Consider the following 19,266-nt stretch of genomic DNA (forward strand, 5'->3'; position numbering starts at 1 on the left):
TCTGCTCACTTTTGTAGTCTGTCTAAATCTATTTGCAGCCTCTCTCTCCCTTCAATCGTGTCCATCTCGCCCCACATCTTAGTGTCATCAACAAACTTGGACAGTGTGCTTTTCACCCCCTCGTCTAAGTCGCTGATGAAGATGTTAAACAGTGATTGATGAATGATTTCTGCCTGTGCCTGAAAGAAGCCCTATTGAGGGGGCAGAGCAGGGTATAAAAGAAGACTCCCTAAACAACCAGGGAGCCAGCGATCAGGGGCTGCAAGCAGGGTAAGCAGCTGGCAGGTCAGTTTCCTGCTGCCCCCCCCCAGCCTTTCAAGGAAAGAACCTTTCAGCTTGGGGTGCAGAAGCAGAAAAAAGGAAACCCTTTCAGGCCAACAAGCATTAAACAAGCCAGCTTCCAGGCAAGCTTGCTAGGGAAGGTGTGCTTGGAAGAAGGGCAGTAAGAAAGAGAAGGCATATTAAGAGACCCAGGGAAATGGTTGAAATATGTCACAATGCCAGAGCCACTGCCTTTGTTCCACCTGTAAGGTTTCTCTCCAGGCAGGACTTCTCACTATTGAGGCTTCCACCAAGGTCCAGGTTTGGCATTAGGCGGACTGTGGCTTGCAAGTTCCTTTCAGTGGTGGCCAGGTCAGGGAGTACCTGCCGTGTGAGTGGTGCCTCCTCGTGGTGTCTCTCAGAGAACAGGCAAGAGAGCTACAGGAAGAGGTGGTGAGGCTCCAAAGCATCCTCTGCCACAAGACATTCATTGATTTGATGGTGAAGAAGATCACCGGGACTGTGGAAGAAGACCTGCCAGAGACAGCATTAGAGAAGACAGAGGATATGAACTCTCAGAAGGGTGGAAGCTGGAAACTTGTGACCTCTGGCAGCAAGCAGAAATCTTCATTTCCACCTGCAGCAGTTTGTCTGGAGAACAGATATGAAGCCCTAGCAACAGAGCTGGAGGAGCACATTCCATTGGTGGAAGAGGACAAGCCAGGCCTCACCAAAGTGGGAAGGATCGAGATAATTGACACCAAGTGAGGGGTGGTGGTGGTTGGAGACTCCCTTCTGTGGGGGATGGAGGGAGCCATCTGCCGACCAGACCTCTTCTCTCAGGAATTCTGCTGCTTGCCTGGAGCCTGAATCTAAGATGTCATGGAGGGATTACCAAGATTCATCTGGCCTCTGAATACTACCCCATGTTGCTCATTCATGTGGGCAATGAAGATACTGACAGGGGAGGCCCTGAGTGGATCAAAAGCAACTACAGGGCTCTGAATGCAAGGGTAAAGGGGACTGGAATTCAGGTTGTGTTCTCTTCAATCCTTCCAGTCAAGGGAAAGGGCCTGGGTGGGAGCAGGTTGGGTGCACCCCAAAAATCAATACTTGGCTGTGCAGGTGGTGTTGCTAGTAGAGCTTTGGCTTCTTTAACCATGGAATGATGTTCTGGAAAGAAGGATTGCTAGGAAGAGTTGGGGTCCACCTGACAAAGGGAAGGAAGAGCATCTTTGCAGACAGGATCACTAACGTAGTGAGGGCTTTAAACTAGGTTTGCCCAGGGATGAAGACCAAAGCCCTGAGATAAGTGGGGAGGTGGGTAACCTGAAGGAAGAGCAAGCAGGAGGGGGCAACAGGGGAGGTGTTATTATACTTCCTGAGAAATCAGGACAATCAACTAGTTACCTTAGGTGCCTGTAAATAAATGCATGGAACCTGGGAAACAAGCAGGAAGAATTGGAAGTCCTTGCACAGTCACAGAACTATGATGTGATTGGAAAAACAGAGACTTGGTGGGATAGCTCGCATGACTGGAGCACTGTCATGGATGGATATAAACTGTTCAGGAAGGACAGGCAGGGGAGAAGAGGAGGAGTCTCACTTTATGTAAAAGAGCCATATGATTGCTCAGAGCTCCAGTATGAAACTGGAGATAGACCTGTCAAAAGTCTCTGGGTTAGGGTCAGAGGAGAGTGCAATAAGGGTGAAGTTGTGGTGGGCTCCACCAGACCAGAAAGAAGTGGTAGATGAGGCTTTGTTCAGATAGCTAGCAGAAGTTTCCTCATCACAAGCCCTGATTTTCATGGCGGACTTCAATCACCCTGACATCTGCTGGGAGGAAAATACAGCAGTGTGCAGGAAATCCAGGATATTTTTGGACAGTGAGGGGTCAACTTCCTGGTGTAAATGCATGCTCTTCTTGACTTGCTGCTCCCAAACAAGGAAGAATTGGTGGGGAATGTAGTAGTATATGGCAACTTGGGCAGCAGTGACCATAAGATGATTGAGTTCAGGATCCTGAGGAAAGGAAGGAAGGAGAGCAGCAGAATAAAAACCCTGGACTTCAGAAAACCAGACTTCAACTTGCTTAGGGAATTCATGTGCAGGATCCCCTGGGAAGCCAGACTGATGGGGAGAGGAGTCCAGGGACGCTGGGTGTACTTTAAAGGAACCTTACTGAGAGTGCAGGAACAAACCATCCTGATGTGCAGGAAGACTAACAAGTATGGCAGAAGACCAGCTTGGCTTAGCAGGGATCTTCTCAGTAAACTAAATCGCAAAAAGGAAGCTTATAAGAAGTGGGAACTTGGACAAGCAACTAGGGAAGAATATAGGAGTATTGCTTGGGCATGCAGGGATGAAGTCAGGAAGGCCAAAGCACATTTGGAGTTGCAGCTAGGAGGGATGTGAAGGGTAACAAGAAGGGTTTCTATAAGTATGTCAGTAGCAAGAGGAGGATGGGGGAATATGTGGATTCCTTAGTGAACAGGGGAGGCAACCTTGTGGCAGAAGATGCAGAAAAAGCTGAAGTGCTCAAACCCCTTTTTTACCTCAGTCTTCACAGGCAAGGTCAGATTCCAGACTAATGCACCTGGCAGCACAGTTTGGGGAGGAGGTGATCAGCTAACAGTAGTGAAAGAACAGGTTAGGGACTATTTAGAAAAGCTGGGCATGTACAAGACCATGGCACCGGATGAGATGTATTCAAGGGTGCTGAGGGAGTTGGCTGATGTGATTGCAGAGCCACTGGCCATCATCTTTGAAAATTCATGGCAATCAGAAGTGGTCCCAGATTATTGGAAAAGAGAACACAGTACCCATCTTTAAGAAAGGGAAAAAGGAGGATCCAGGGAACTACATACCAGTCAGCCTCACCTCAGTCCCTGGAAAAATCATGGAGCAAATCTTCAAGGAATCCATTTCTAAGCACTTGGAGAAGAAGGTGATTAGGAACAGTCAGCATAGATTCACCAAGGACAAGTCATGACTGACCAATGTGATTGCCTCCTATGACAGATCTGTGGATACGGGGAGACCAGTGGATGTGATATACTTTGATTTCAACAAGGCTTTCGACTTAAACAAATTGGAGGATTGGGCCAAAAGAAATCTCATGAGGTTCAACAAGGACAAGTGCAAAGTCCTGCATTTAGGACAGAACAATCCCATGCACCAGTACAGGCTGGGGGCTGACTGACTGGGCAGCAGCTCAGCAGAAAAGGACCTGGGGATTACAGTGGACAATAAATTGAATATAAGCCAACAGTGTGCCCTTGTTGCAAAAAGGCTAATGGCATAATGTGCTGCATTGGTAGGTGTGTTGCCAGCAGGTCAAGGGAAGCGTTTCTTCCCCTCTATTCAGCACTGGTGAGGCCACATGTGGAGTTCTGTGTTCAGTTTTGGGTCCCCCACTACAGGAAGGATGTGGACAAATTGGAAAGAGTTCAGCAGAAGGCAACAAAAATGTTTTGGAGGCTGGGGCACATGACTTCTGAAGAGAGGCTGAGAGAACTGGGCTTATTTAGCCTGGAGAAGAGAAGACTGAGAGGAAAGTTAATACGATTCTTAAATTACCGGAATTGGGTTTTGAAAGAGGATGGAGCTAGACTGTTCTCAGTGGTGACAGATGACAGAACAAGGAGCTAGCTATGTTCTCAAGTTGCAGAAAGGAAACTTCAGGTTAGATATTAGGAAGAATATCTGACTAACCTGATTTCATTGTATGACTGGGTCACAAAATGCTTGGATGAAAGAACAGATGTAGATGTTATCTACTCTAGATTTTTAAAAGGTCTTTAACACAGTGTCACACCCAGTTCTTATAAATAAACTAAATAGTTGCAATGTAGATTATTACACAGTCTGGTAAATAGAAATTGGCTTATGGGATGCACCCAGAGAGTGGTGGTGGATGGGTCAGTTTCTACCTGGAGAAATGTAGGCAGCGGAGTCCCCAAGACTCTGTCCTGGGACCAGTACTATTCAATATTTTCGTCAGTGACTTGGACGAGGTAGTACAAAGCACCCTGTCTAAGTTCGCTGAGGACACCAAACTATGTGGGGAAGTACACAAACTAGATGGCAGGGAGCGAATCCAGGCTGATTTGGACAGGGAAGGGGAATGGGCCAAACAGAATAGGATGCAGTTTAACAAGGATAAGTGTCATGTGTTGTACCTGGGGAGGAAGAATCATCAACATTCCTATAGCCTGGGAGGTACCATTCTAAATAGCACAACCAGAGAAAGGGATCTCGGAGTAGTAGTCAACTCTGAAATGAACATGACTCACCAGTGTTATGTGGTAATAAGTAAAGCTAACCGCTCCCTTTCTTGCATAAGTAGATGCATCACCAACAGGTCTAGGGAGGTGATACTTCCCCTCTGTGCAGCATTGGTCAGGCCGCAGGGAGGAATGAGTCGGATGACCCCAGCCAGGTGTCTGTCCAATCACCTTTTAAATACCTCCAAGGAAGGGGACGGCACCACCTCCCTTGGAAGTGTATTGCATAATTTGGCAACCCTTACTGTAAAGAATTTTTTCCTGATGTCCAATCTGAATTTGCTCTCTTCCAGTTTGTGGACATTATTTCTAGTTACCCAAACAGGCACCCTGGTAAACACTGTATCCCCCATTTCTTGCTGGCCCCTACAATGAGTTTGTAGGCACCCGAAAGATCACCTCTCAGCTTCCTCTTGCAGGGGACCATAATGAGCACAGATTTGGCTACAGTACTGCCTCTTGCCCCAAGGATGGCAAGCCTCTAAGAAGCAATGGGTGCCTTTAAGCATAGGTATGGCTGTAGTACTTCCTCTGGCCACCAGGGGCAACACTGAAGAGGGATTTGGCTGCAGTAAGGCCTCTGGCCATCAGGCAGCACCACTGACCTGAAGTACCCCCTTCAGTCATGGACAGGACGGGCAGCACTTAGCAAGACTTTTTTTCAGCTACTTCCTGCAGTACCCACTTTGGCCACCAGGAGGAAGCACTGAGCAGGATCTTTTTTTTTCCCTGTGCCCTCAGTACCCACTTCAGACACTGGGGGCTGCACTGAGCAGGATTTTATTCCCACCCCCCATACCCCCCGCCCCTACCCCCGTTAATTTTTTCTACCTGGCTGCAATTCCCAACTTCAGATACCAGGGGGCAGCACTGGGCAGGGACTCCTCCCCACCCCCACCTGTCTGCCATTCCCAACTCCCTTCATAGCCCCTCAAGCTGCCAAGTAATGAGCGCATGGAGGCATCTACTGGCCTCATTTGCTTTTATTGGCTCCAGTGCAGCCTGTGCCCACACGTCACACTGTTCGCACAAGTGGCTGCTGTTCCTCTGGCAGCTCGTCAGTGGATGGGATCTCGTAGGTAACATAGAGAGAGGAAAAGAGGCAGCCAGCAAAGGCCACAAGGCTAGCAAAGTACATGACACCGTTGGCACTGCCTACTAGCGCAGTGAGGGGGCCCATGGCCACGGATACCAGGATCTGTGCCAGGAAGTACTGGCAGCTCAGCAGTGAGATGTCCACGCCCATGCCACGCCGTGGGCTCTCCACACTCGGGCCAGCAAACTGCAGAGGAGAGAAGCACGTGTGAGACCAGCGGCATGGCCAGCTCCACAACAGTCCCTGTGCCCCCCTGAAGTCTGGGTCCATTTAAGGTGCCTGCCCAGTAATTATCTTAGAAGAGCTAGGGGGAGGGAAGGGGGGAAGCTTGGTTCTGTTACAATGAACTGGAACTGGGGCTGGGGCAGGCTGGGCTGGGCTGGGGAGTCCAGCTCAGAGCCAGGGCACCCCAGAGTTGTGGCAAGCACCTTGTTTACTGAACAAGCCTGCCTCGGAGGTTGAAAAGCTGTTGAGCAGGAGATGAACATAACACAACTGTCAAGTTATGTGACTCCTGGTGAACTGCTCCCTGCCCATTGAACAGTCCATTCTGCTTCAGCTCATGCAGGGGCACAGGGGTGTGAAGGAGTACCCTACACTAGTCTCTTCCCCTTCATTCTCAGAGATGCCAAAACTAAAATTTCAAGTACTGCTGAAAAACTGCTATGCATGTGCAGGCTGTCCATATCCAAATCACAAAGTGAAAGTCTCCTGTCCAGTCTAAGGACTGTTTTTTTACCAATTTCACATTTCTAACCCAAACTGTTGCTAAAACTGTTCATATAAAAGGGTTTCTTTTAGAGTGGGAAAAGTGTTTCTCTCTCACCCTCCAAAATGTTTGAACTGCTTAAGTTTACACTTTAGAAATACATTCAGAAAGTGGGTCTGAAAAACTTCAGCCTCAATAACACAAGTTTGAGCAAACGTGAACAATTTAAGGGAAGGTTAAACTATAAACGGTTATCTAGAGCTGCAGTTCATGCTCCAACAAAAATGTAGTTTGCCTGAATATTAGAGCTACAATCCATTCAGCAGCTACAACCCCTGCAGGAACAGTCTCTCAAGGGTATTTCCCCTATGTTTATACTGCTGCAGTGTCAGAAATGCAAAAATCTAGTTGATCTAATAAAAGATATTACCTCTACCATGAGTTCTGATTCCTTTTGCCTCTAGACCAATACAGCTACAACCTGAATACCTTAACAGAAGTCCTGACTGCCTGCAACATGCCTAATTCAGCCATCCTGCTCCTGTCCAGCTGGCATATAACATCTGGACATACTTTTTTTGACAGAATCTGCCCAGCATCCTTGCAGGGACATTAGTAGTGTATGGCCAGTACAAGCTTGTGTTATGAACAGATGTTTTTGAAAAAATATTTGTCTCCTTAATATTATGCAGCAGGGATCAGAGGGCAATGGGGAATGAAAAAGCCATAAGCAGTTTTGGAGAAACTAGAGAGAACTTTCTGCATGTAACTGGCTACTTAGTATCAAGAGATATAATTAACTTGTTTAAAAAACTGACTCTGTGTGTACAGAAAACAAACAACAAACAAAAGGGGCAAAACCGTTTAAGTTAGCACGATATTTTTCAGCATTCATAGATGCCAGATCCACAGAAGGTGAAGTTTTTATGATGGATTAACGAAATGGATAGTGCTGAAACTTTTAAGGGTTCTGAATGTAATAAAGAACTTACCTTTTTATTCTGGTAATAATCACATAATAGAGAATAAGGGAGTGTGCAGAGTGTTGAAAATAAAATACCGTAAGTTACACATAGTGATAAAACCACATAAATATTTCTGGAGAGTGTAGCCAAGCCTGTGCCAAGTCCAAAGGCAAGATATGCTATGAAATAGAGAGTGCGAATACTGAAGTATTCCTCCAGCTTTTCTAGTATGGCTGTAAAACAGAATGTAAAGATAACAAATTACACACAAAAGTATAAATAGATTTTACTGGTTTATTTTTTTAACTTTCTTTTGCAAATGATCTAATTTGTTCTTGTCTTTAAACGGTAACATTTTAAATTATTTGTTTGTTAAATCATGCTAAATAACTTTCCATAAATTATCAAAGACACTTATGAGATTTCCCTTAGTTCAATGTTTTAATTTTTACTGTTTACAGTTGTTTTGATGTTCTACTTGGATTAAAATAATTGACCAGTTAAACATTCTTCATCAGGTATTGCATTCAAAAGCTTGTCTTTTATCTCTACTACATAGTTGATCCAATAAAAATTATCACCCTAAGAAATCCTTGTTTCTCATGTCACACAGAGTAAAAGCTTTCACATGCAGCAAGTTAAGAGCACAGTGGCCTGCATTTCTCTCCTATATTCTTGTTGGTTATCTTGATAGTGTATATTTCCATATTCTCTGACCCTCTCTGTATCTTGTCAGTGGCTTATAGATCCAACTTTTGAAGAGGAATATGAAGGACATGTAAGATTTTTGTTTCCAAATTAATTAACAGAGATGTTTATAAGGAAGATTATAAGAGGCAAGGATTTTGTAGGGATGATATCTAAGAAATCCAATTAAACAATATCCTAAAAAATCCATACCTCAGATTATTTCTGGATCATTATCGCTACAACAGCGCTCTTGCACTGCTATAAGGAAGGTTGCCAGAATGAAAACTAAAATTATTTATGAGTAGAATAAATAGGATTTCAGTTAGTGTTGTTTGTAGGACTATTTTGTTGTTTGCACTTAACAGGGCTGAGTGCACAGAATGTTGTCCCTATATGTACTTGGCAATCTAAATAAATAACTAACCAAGAACATTTACTTCATATGATAAACAGCTTATATGGCTAGGTTACTTTTACTCCCTGTCACAGGTCCAGCTCAGGGCATTTGATACAGCTGTACCTGGTTTTCCTGTGAAGCAATGCCCTGAAGCCTCATATGAAATCCTCACCAGAGGGAGCATGTGACATACAGGGTGCATCTACATGAGACGCTTAACTGCACAGTAGCATAATTTACTGCAAAGTAAGCATGTGCATCTACATGTGCACGTGCTTACTATGCAGTAAACCTCCCTAATTTCCCCTATGTCCTATTCCCCCTTATCTCCCAGCCCCTGCTCCACCATTGCGATCAGGGAGCTGGGTGCTGGAAGACCTTATCTCCAAGCTAGCTGCTAGCTGCCCCACCGGGAGCTGGGACCTGCCCCTCCCCTGCAGTTCTTTTGAATTCCCCTGCCCCAGATCTGGAAATCAGAGCCAGGAGCTCCCTGCTGCTGGGGCAGGGAGACATTGTCCACATCCTGGAAGCAGGCAGACCCTGAGGCAGGGTGAAATTTCTCAGGCCCAGCCAGGAGACTACAGTCTCCTGGCCTAGGGCTCCCTGCCAGCCCCTGGGCTAGCACCCAGGGGGAGCCAGTGGCATCAGAGGCCCATCGCAGGCAGCAAATCTGTTCCCGATTCCCTGCATAGGTAGACACCTGCCTGGGATCCTTTACTTGTGGGTAATTTACTTGTGAATAAACTGATCCTGGATCAAATACATGTGTAGACATGCCCATTGAAAGTTAAAAGGTCTAGAGTTTAAACTAGAAGCATCACTTGATCATGGAGATTGCATATTACTAGTTTAGGTGAAAACCCAGGACAGCATATGGGCTAAGAATTCTGATCCTTATATCAGTGGGATAGAAGGCCCTTTTGATATTGTGGTCTGTGCCTTTATGTGTTGCATCTTTTTGCCAATTCTCAGGGAGTTTTTTTGAGGGAGTGAAAGGAGGGGAGTTTTTAAATCAATTTTAAAGTTTCAGGTAATTTCCCTCCCTAATATAGGTATTTCAGTACTTCTAGGATTTCCATTTCATGTGCATGCATGCATGTGTGAAAGCAAAAAAATGTTATTTATCAGACTTCCTGATTGCCATGTATACTTTTTTTGCCTTGTAAACCCCTATGAATGTGGCCAAATTCTTCCAGATCCAAAGATGCCTGCCTGATCCATGCCCATGTTGCTTTTACAGGGATGTAAACTATTTATGTTGTCATTTGTAAATATTTGACTGTCTTGAAGGTATTCAAAATAAGTTCCAAAAAAGGTACTTTGCTGCTATTGTAGAAACTGAAATGAGAATATTTTCCAGGTAAGGGAGTTGGAGCAGGCATGAAGAATGTATTTCCAATCACTTTAAAAAGTTTAGCCAAAGCATCTTGCATCTAAGAACTGGCTTGTCAAGAAATGTAACAATGGAATTCCAAGCCTTGGAAAGTAAACAGAGCTGGAAAATCTGCATTCCAAACCTACATGACAACTGAGCTTTAAATACAAAGTATGAAGGCTATTTCAGGTCATGTGAATTCCATCAACAGTTGGGTTCTTGACAAGATCTCTAAAGACATGGTGGTGGGGAGGGGGGTAAAGGGGGACTCTGAAGTTCAGGTCTATAAGTTTGTGATACAGATTGATATCTTGTTGTCTAAGTGGAACTGTTTTTAACATACTCCACAAGAAAAGTGTAGGAATACTTTAGTGCACTTTCATTTGCAACCATTTACAATTAATTTACAAATAATTCCTTTATCAAATCCTCACATCATGTTAAGAGAGAGGTTTGGTAGTGTCTTTTATTGAACCAACTTATTTGGAGATGTTGTGACTGAGCTTGTTATGCAACAAACTGTCAATACAGAGCTGTTGTTGCATGGATAGATCGTGACCTTGGGGACTTAGATGGCAGATAGTGTTCATCTTGAATGGTCAAAAGAAGATATTCAGAAAAAAGACAATGATTGTGAAGATTCTTCAGTGCAAATAAATTCAAGATGAAAGTGGTGAACATTAAACTACATATTGATAATCTTAGGTACCTGAAAATTGAAGCCTTGTAAACTGTTAATAAATTGACTAATCTGAGAAATATTTGCAATACTTTTGACTGTATATTTGTTGTCTAAGTTCTGTCTTAAAAATAATATTAGAGATGTAGAATGTCATTTGGTAAGAAATACAAATTAAGAAAGCAGACCTCCAAAAGGAGTGGAGGGTGTTGTGTAGTTGGTGAATACTCCAGCACAGGAAGGGAAACAGGGCCCAGCAGAACACCCATGACAGGAGAGAAAGTATCACCATGACACACGCTGTGTAGAATTTTGCTGCAAATAATCCCTTTGATTTATCAGTATTTTTGAAGTAACACACTCATTGTGTGGAATTTCACAGCATAGCATGCAGAAAATTGGAATGTTCTAAGGGTAGAGCCTGTGGCAGAAGGCCACCTCTGTTTTGCCCCAAGAACTCTGCTCTGTGCCAATTTGGTTAGTATGGGCCCTGCAGAGGGTACACACCTTACCTATCTTGTTAGGTAACCTGAGCTAGAAACATTCCTCAGGGAGAGGGGAAACCTGCTCCCACTGCCTACTTGACTGGCATCACATACCTGGGTGAGGGGCTTGGGCTCCCTGGTGGGCTAGAGACTGCCAGTCTGCCCAGCAACCAGTGATGCATTGGTTGGCTGGCAGTCAACAGGTGCTGGTCTCCATTGGACCAGGTAAATGAGGTCATAAGGGCTATATAAGTTAAGGACTGCCCAGGAGGAGGAGGCAGTAGCCATGAGGAAAACTCAGAAAGAAAAAAGAGCTGGACCATCTGAAACTTGCTCTCTCCCTCAAAACTTATGATCAAGGAACTGCCTGCCTCCAGACGCAATCTCCACCTGCCTCTGGATGATACTTGTGAGTAAGTTACCTGAGCTCTATCTAGATATATAGCTTGCAGTAACTCAGATGCGTGATCAAAGGCTACTCCAGCCAACCTGTTTGCTCTATGGGATTTCTCCAATACTACTCAACTCTGTACCCTATTCCAACCCTACTCCTTGTAACCAATAAAGTTCTTCTTTGTACCTAGCATGGGAGATTTATTGGGAGTGGGTCTAGATTATGCCTTGGGGTCCCCTTGGTTTGGCTGACTAAGGGAGACCACTACTTGTGTTTCTGACTGCGGGAAGCACCTCAAGTTCTTGAAGTGAGTCAAGTACCCTCGAGGGCTACTAGGCCTGTGTTTCCCAGAATGAAGCCTGTCCCTGGGTGGTGGCAGCTCTACCCCAGGCTAGCGGATGTGCTCCAGGAAGGGGGTCAGTCAGACATGAGGAACCCCCAGGAAGGCACTCAGAGCCTGGAATGTGGTCGGGCATGGTGAGGTGGGTGGCTCAGTGCAGGAGCACCCCCTACTGGCCTTCCACAGAGCCCGATGATACAATGATTTTTTTTTTATATTCACAAACTATTGAACAAGCATTTGCTAAATGTTGTCGGTTTGAAAAAAATAACTATGTCATTTTACTGAAGGGGAACTGGGAAACAGATATTAAAGGATCTAACCAAGTGACTTAAAACCAGGACTGAAATACAGAATTGCTTGTTTCCCTGTCCTGAGCTAGAACTCCAGACCATGCCACCTTCTAAGTATATATAACATGAAGATTAATTTTCTTGTTTGACTCGGGCTTGCTAAGTCATCTAGTCCTAGGAGTCTTGAGTCTCAAATTGGATATCATAGAATTGTACAGTTGCATTATTTCATCAAAAGTCTCATGATGATTTTGTGTTTTTCTAAAAAACCAACATGCAAGATCAAGCTCAGCAAATCTTTATTAACTTCTTATTTCTTATACTGACACTACAAAGGTGTGGGGCTAGGCATTTCTTGAAGGATTGCATGCCTATGAAACAATAACTTTTCATGGTGGGAGGAGAATATAATCAAAGAGTACAGTAACTTATCTTCTTAAATTATATGCAGAATTGTTGTACACTTGCTGTTTGTAATTAAACAGAATTCTACCTCAGAAAAGGTTGTGCATCCTTGGTTAAAGACTTCAGATTCATAGCTTATGTGTTTGTGAGGTTACTAGGAAGCACAAATAACTAAAAACCATGTGCATTCATTACTGTGCATTAAGGCAGCATAATGCACATTTGTTTAGTACATCACATTAGAGGTACCTAATGCGCATTAGGAAAAATGCCTAAATGCACATGTAGATGCTCCCAGTCCAGAGTAGCAGATATACTACCTTAGGGATAAGAAAATGCTAAGAAGAAAATCCAAATGCAGAAGTACCTCAAACTAGTATGTTAAACTGCTATATAAGTGCCAAAGCCAAAGTGCCACTTATTGTAGAACCCTTTTTGCTTATTGGTAGCAGAGTGCGAAAAAGTTGTGTGTTGTACCTGAATAGAATGCAGCACTGAATGCATAGATACACATTCCCCAGCAGCCCATGGTGACCCCAGCATTGTATTTTTGGTACTCATCTGAGTTGTGAGGTGCTTTGGGATTTCCTTGGAATACTACTTCTCCCATAAAGTCTGTATAGAACAGTAGCATCCCCTCAAATGACAGCCAACCTGGAAGAAGCCAGAAGCATTGTTTGTTTGTTTGTAGTTATAAAATCAATTATAAGCTTCTTCTCAAAGTGATGGGAGTGGGAGAAGGCCACCTGTAGAATACTGTGTAGTACGTCCCATAGATTGCTCTTATCTTTATGCGGAAAATTAGCTGAGATTATTTATCTCTATGCTATGCTGTAATCTTACTCAAAGTCATTCAGGATTTTAAATGTTAAAATTTACACCTTGAACTTCACTTAAATGCCACAGGCAGATTGCAGCTCATAGTACGGGTATTAGCAAGACAGGATACAACTGGCATTTCTATTAGCTTAAGTATGAGTGGACAAGATGTAACTTCACATACAGCCAATCATTGTTGTGCAGTGTCAAGTTAAGAAAGGCATGGATACGCATTGCAAGGTTTGAGAGTACTGTACTTATCACAGCACTGCTAGCTGCGGCAAGTGCTTTTTACATATGGCTGCTACCTGTGCTTCCTCTGGCCCTAGTAACCAAGTGGCTGTTTTATTGTCCTAGGAAGCCACAGACCTGGATTGTAGCTCCTTTGCACCAAATAGGGGGTTTGAACTTCTATCTCAGACTTCCCTGTACAGTATGCTAACAACCATGATGCAGATCAGGCATTATCCAATCATATCTCTAGTGCTCCTTTGGAAGCTAAACTGCTGCTTTTTTCATTTAATAGTCATTGGACTAAATGTATGGACAGCAGTGCTGTGGGAAAGTTTCTGTCCCACTGGGCATGTCTACACATGCTATTAATTTGAAGTATGCTTACTGAACAGTAAAAATATTGTGCTGTAAGCCTACTGGGGGAGCACCTCTACACATGCTCCGTCTTGGGAGCAGATTTGCTCCCACCCTGCTCTACCCGCTTGCAGCAGCAGATCCAGACTCCACTTGGGTGCTAGCCCAGGGGTTGGCAGGGACCACGGGGACCGTTCCCATGCATACACATCAGGAGGAGTCTTGATGTGCACAGGGTAGGAGAGTTGCTGCTGCAGCTTGGTGCTGCAGGAGCCTGTGGCCACCTGTCATCTGTCTCTGGCTGGGGGAGGTCCCAGGCAGATCCAGGCTGCACAGAAATTGCTCTGTACAGCCAGCCCAGAGCTGACAGGGACCTGTCCTGGTCTGGAGCAGGTCCCAGCCAGCTTGGGGCATAGGGCACAGGGCTGGGAAAAGTCCCCTTCCCCCCAGCTGGTTCCCAGCCTCCTGCCTCAAATGGGCAATTGGGGTAGGAGGTTAAGAAGAATCCCCACCCCTGCAGCTGTTTCCCAGGCCCCCGTCCTGATCAGGTGATGGGGCCATGGGGCTGAGAAAGAGCTGCAGGGGAGGGGCTCCAATCTGCTCGTGATTCCCCACCAAGCTGGGGGCTTGCTGCTAGCTACTAGGGGTGTGCAAAGTGGGCCATATTCAATTCAGATCCGGCTCGATTTGGGGGACAGTGATTCAATTCATTGATTCAGATCACTGTTCCGATTCAATTTGGCCAAATCTGAATCTGAAGATTCAGCCACAGACACAGCTTTAAATGTTTTTTCTATATACCTCGAGGTACCAGGCACGGCTCATGAACGCTGTGATGCTGGGGTGGATGGAGAGTCGCACAAACCACCCCCCTCCCCCACGTGCTTGGCAGCAGACACAAGTGGACTGGAAGTATTTCCAGTCAACTTCCAGGTCCACCGCCGAGCATGTGCTCCCCCCCACCCGCCCTGTGTCCCTCCGGCTCAGTGATCAGCCACATGGGGACCCTGGGTGCTCCCCCAGAACCAGGAGGCACCAGTCGCTGAGCCGGGAGGTGAGGGTCTCCCGTGTACTCTGCAGAGGACCTGGAAGTGGACTGGAAGTGTTTCTGGTCCACTTTTGGGTCCACTGCCAAGCATGTTGGGGACCCCCCCACTCCACACTCCCATGGGATGCTCCGTCCACCGCACCATCTCAGCATTCATGAGCTGCCTGGTACCTTGAGGTATGTAGAAAAAACATTTAAAGCTGTATCTATGTCTGAATCATCCAATCTCTCTGAATCTCTCCGCATCGATTCAGAGGGTTCCAATTTGATTCAGAGAGATTAAAGGGTCTCCTCATTTGATTTGGATGTGGCCACAATCTGGCCGAATCTCTGCCAAATTGAATCAGCGACTGAAGCTTCACACAGCCCTACTAGCTACCCCATCGGTGGGACAGCTCCTGGCTGCCTCCTGCTGAGCGGGGATTCCCTGCCCAGCCAGGGGCCAGCAGCTAGCTGCCCCACTGGTAGCTCCTCAGTCCCAGCACTGCTCAGATCCCTGCTAATGTGTGAAACTAGGGTCCCCACAGCACCAGGACCAGTGGGAGAGGGAAGAGGGGTGGAGAAAGGGACCCAGTCCCCGTACTGAGCGGCTGGGGGAGCTGGGAGCTGAACAGTACCATGACCAGGTGCCCTGTGGGCATGGCTGACCAGGAGCAAAGCCGATCCCAATCAGCATCTACACAAGCCAAATTTAGTACCTGTATTTACAGGCACCAGATAACTGTGTAGTAGATCAATTTACTGGAAGGATGTGAGCAGTGGGGTCCCCCAGGGCTCAGACCTCAGGCCCACACTGTTCAACATCTTCATCAGCGACTTGGACGAGGGGGTGAAAAGCACCTTGTTCAAATTCGCAGATGACACTAAGATGTGGGGAGAAGTGGGCATGCTAGAAGGGAGAGACAGACTGCAATTGGATCTGGACACGTTACAGGGGTGGGCAGATGAGATTAAGATGGGATTCAATACTGACAAGTGCAGGGTACTGCACCTGGGGAGAAAGAACCAGCAGCATACCTACAGGCTGGGGAACTCCCTTCTTGTCAGCACAGAGGCAGAAAAGGGTCTTGGGGTCATTACAGACTCCAAGATAAACATGGGCTGTCAATGTGGGGATGCAGTCAGGAAGGCTAACCGCACCTTGTCATGCATCCATAGATGTATCACGAGCAGGTCCAAGGAGGTGATCCTCCCCCTCTATATGACATTGGTCAGGCCGCAGTTGGAGTACTGCGTCCAGTTCTGGGTGCTGCACTTCAGGAGGGATGTAGACAACATTGAGAGGGTCCAGAGGAGGGCCACTCACATGGTCAGGGGGCAGCAGGGCAGGCCCTACGAGGAGAGGCTACGAGACCTGAACCTGTTCAGCCTCCACAAGAGAAGGCTGAGAGGGGATCTTGTGGCCATCTACAAACTGGCCAAGGGAAACCAGCAGGCAATGTGAGAATCCGTTTCCCCGAGCACTACTGGGAGTAACAAGGAATAATGGCCATAAGTTGATGGAAAGTAGATTCAGGCTAGATATTAGGAGGCACTACTTCACAATCAGGGCGGCTAGGATCTGGAAGCAACTTCCAAGGGAAGTGGTGCTTGCTCCTACCCTGGGGGTCTTTAAAAGGAGGCTAGATAGACACCTTGCCAGGGTCATTTGACCCCAGCATTCTTTCCTGCCCATGACAGGGTGGTCAGACTTGATGATCTGCTCAGGTCCCTTCCAACCCTACCAACTATGAAACTGCACAGTAGCTTTTTAGCATACTTATTTAGTGTTTACTCTACTGCGCAGTAAAGTGTCTTGTGTAGACACACCCACTGAGAGACTAGAACCTAGGGCCCACTCCCATCCAAGGTAACAGCCATCTTGCTGAACCACACACCTGGCTTGTTTTTCCCCTGCTCCCACGTATTTCTTTCTCTTGACAAACTTCAAGGGGAGTGCCAGTGATCAGACTAGACAGACACATCTACACATGTCATCAGGGACAGTGATAAATTGCAGAGCTTATTGCTCCACAGTTTATTGTTCCTGGGAAGCTGTATGTGCACCCTGACTGCAGCACATTAAGCTATATCACAGCAGCCCCAGCTGGCAGGGATCCCAAGGGGTCAGCCTGCCAGCCTGGGGCTTCTCCGACCAGGATCAGTGTGCTGCAGAGTGGATGGCTGGGGCCCAAGAGTGCTTCAGTGCAAGGCTAGTCAGCAGGGAACCCTAGCAGTGAAGCACCTCATGCCCCAGCCAGCCAGTCAGCAAAACATGGCTTTTTGACACTCTTATTCTTCAGTTTCAGAGAAAATTATCAAGTTATTAAGCAAACGAAAATTTTCTGGTGTTGGTATCTCACCCATCATCTCTGTGGAGAATCAGGTCATAGTTATTCAAATGTTTACCTTCATAACAAGTGCAAAGTAGTACTTTTTGGTTTACCTAGGAAGTGGTTGATGCAGAGGTTACGCAGAGCCGTAGGCATGTGGCAGATGGTTGAACAAAGATGTTTCATGGAAAGTGGTTGATCAGACATCTCACCTGATCCATTCAGCTCACTCTCATATTTCACACCATTCAGTAAAATATTAGCAACCTGTATCATAAGAATTCCAAGTTAGCAAGCAGTGTAAACTTGCAATATTATACTTCTGACAAGTCAGTGAAAGGATAAAACTCTGCTACCAAGTAAACCCTGCTTCTTTCTTGTAAAATTATGAAGTCTGAAATTATGAAATACCAAATTTAGCCATTTTTTTAATGAAATTTCATCATTTTACAAGAAAGAATTAAAATCTGCCACCTGGAAACCTGAAAGCTGACACCTTGCTCTTCCTGTTGTTCAAGGTAAATTTGCATCTTCATGCTGCTCAGAGGCACCTAAACACAAGGGAAATTCCCTGCCCAGGAGAACATTTCAGCTTCCCACTCTCCTGTAAAATGTCAAATACCATAACCAGAAAGAAACATAATTCTACATCCTGCTTGCTACCAGATAACTTAGAGGTAAAAAGGCTGTTCTAACTCTTATCTGAATCTGATTTGCATAAAATGAACTATTCCAACTAGGAGATCTTACACCACCTTCAGCTCTCCTGTGAAATATGAATTTTCATTTCCACCTAGGAGAAATTTTACAATCTTTGCATTCTCCTGTGCCTGAAGAAGGGTGTGTTTACCCAAAAACTTGCAAATAATGTTTTTCCCCCCCACAAATATCTAATTGGTCTAATAAAAAATACCACCACTGCCACAAGTTCTGATTCCTTGGTATATTCCCATAAATTCAGAGGACAGTGGAAGCAAGAGGCCTGGTTTAACTAACGCTATTTTGCTGGTTGTCTCTGTGACCACCCCTCTTTTGAGATTTCCTTCTTACACACACAGCGTATGTCTACACAAGATGTTTACTGCGCACTTGACAACTAGGTGCAGAGTAAATGTCTCAGTGTCTACACATGTGTCCCTATTATGCCAGAGTAAACTAACTTACTCCACAACAGGATACTTGTAAATACACTTACTTGTAAATACAAATGCTATCCTGCTACAGAGTAAAAAACTCTGCAGTAGCACACATGCCAGCTAGCCTCGCACTAAAGCTCCCTCATGCCCCAGCCAGCCCCTCCACAGCACATTGAGCTTGGTCAGAGCAGCCCTGGGCTGACAGGATGACCCCCAGGAGCCCCTGCCAGCCAGGGCTGCTCTGTCTGGGTTCCACGTGCTGCATCCGAATAAACTGTAGAGCTTATTCCATCCAAGGTATGAAGCATGTGGCTGCACTGGCCCTGACTGGCCATGCATCAGCTGTTATAGTAGTGGCAGCTCCAGTCAGGCTCCAGAGTAAGAGCTGCCATTACTGTAACAGCTGATGGGTAGCCAGGCTGGGACCAGAACAACCATGTACTCTGTGCCTGGAACTGGTGCTAGAGGATAAGCGGGGAGGGCAGGCACCAAATTCATCCCCAAGCTGAGAAAGGAGTCAGAGCCACAGCAGTTGCCAGCTATCCCTTCCACCTCCCCCCACCTCCCCCCGCCCACTGCCTTGTACTCAAATCTCAAGATGAGGGGCTTTCCCCCCCCCATCTTAAAAGATGGGAGACACCTCATCTTGGATTCAAGTAAATATATTGTACTGCTTAAGGGAATCCCCATGTTCTCCCAAATCTAACAGGCTGTTTGAGGTATTTCATATCATAAATCATTTTCAACAATCCCATTCATTTATTTTCTATATTTTTTTCTTTCAACAATATGCTTGTGTCACAAATTAAGGCATTGTACTTCTGTATTTGCTTTTATAAACAATGGTCATAATGAACTATTAATTACAAATAGTTATAGAAACAATAAAATCAATCCTAAGAAAGTGTATATTTAAACATTTGAAAGTTAAAAGTAAAAAATCGAAATCAAATAAATGGACATTCAGATTACTTGACAATTACATCGG

General features: G+C 45.5%; 1 protein-coding gene across 1 annotated transcript in view; it reads right to left on the minus strand.

The window, feature by feature from the left end:
- Positions 1-5,562: 5,562 nt before the first annotated feature.
- The window catches only part of SLC45A1 (solute carrier family 45 member 1), a 41,474-nt gene continuing 27,770 nt past the window's right edge, over positions 5,563-19,266 (minus strand). The window contains exons 6-9 of the mRNA XM_025213023.1: positions 17,256-17,409; positions 12,853-13,029; positions 7,345-7,550; positions 5,563-5,829 (exon numbers count right to left, since the gene is read on the minus strand). Of these exons, the coding sequence (XP_025068808.1) occupies positions 5,563-5,829; positions 7,345-7,550; positions 12,853-13,029; positions 17,256-17,409 (804 nt within the window). The remainder of the gene's footprint in view (positions 5,830-7,344; positions 7,551-12,852; positions 13,030-17,255; positions 17,410-19,266) is intronic.

Source organism: Alligator sinensis, unplaced genomic scaffold (genome assembly GCF_000455745.1).
Source record: "Alligator sinensis unplaced genomic scaffold, ASM45574v1 scaffold433_1, whole genome shotgun sequence".
Lineage (NCBI taxonomy): Eukaryota > Metazoa > Chordata > Crocodylia > Alligatoridae > Alligator > Alligator sinensis.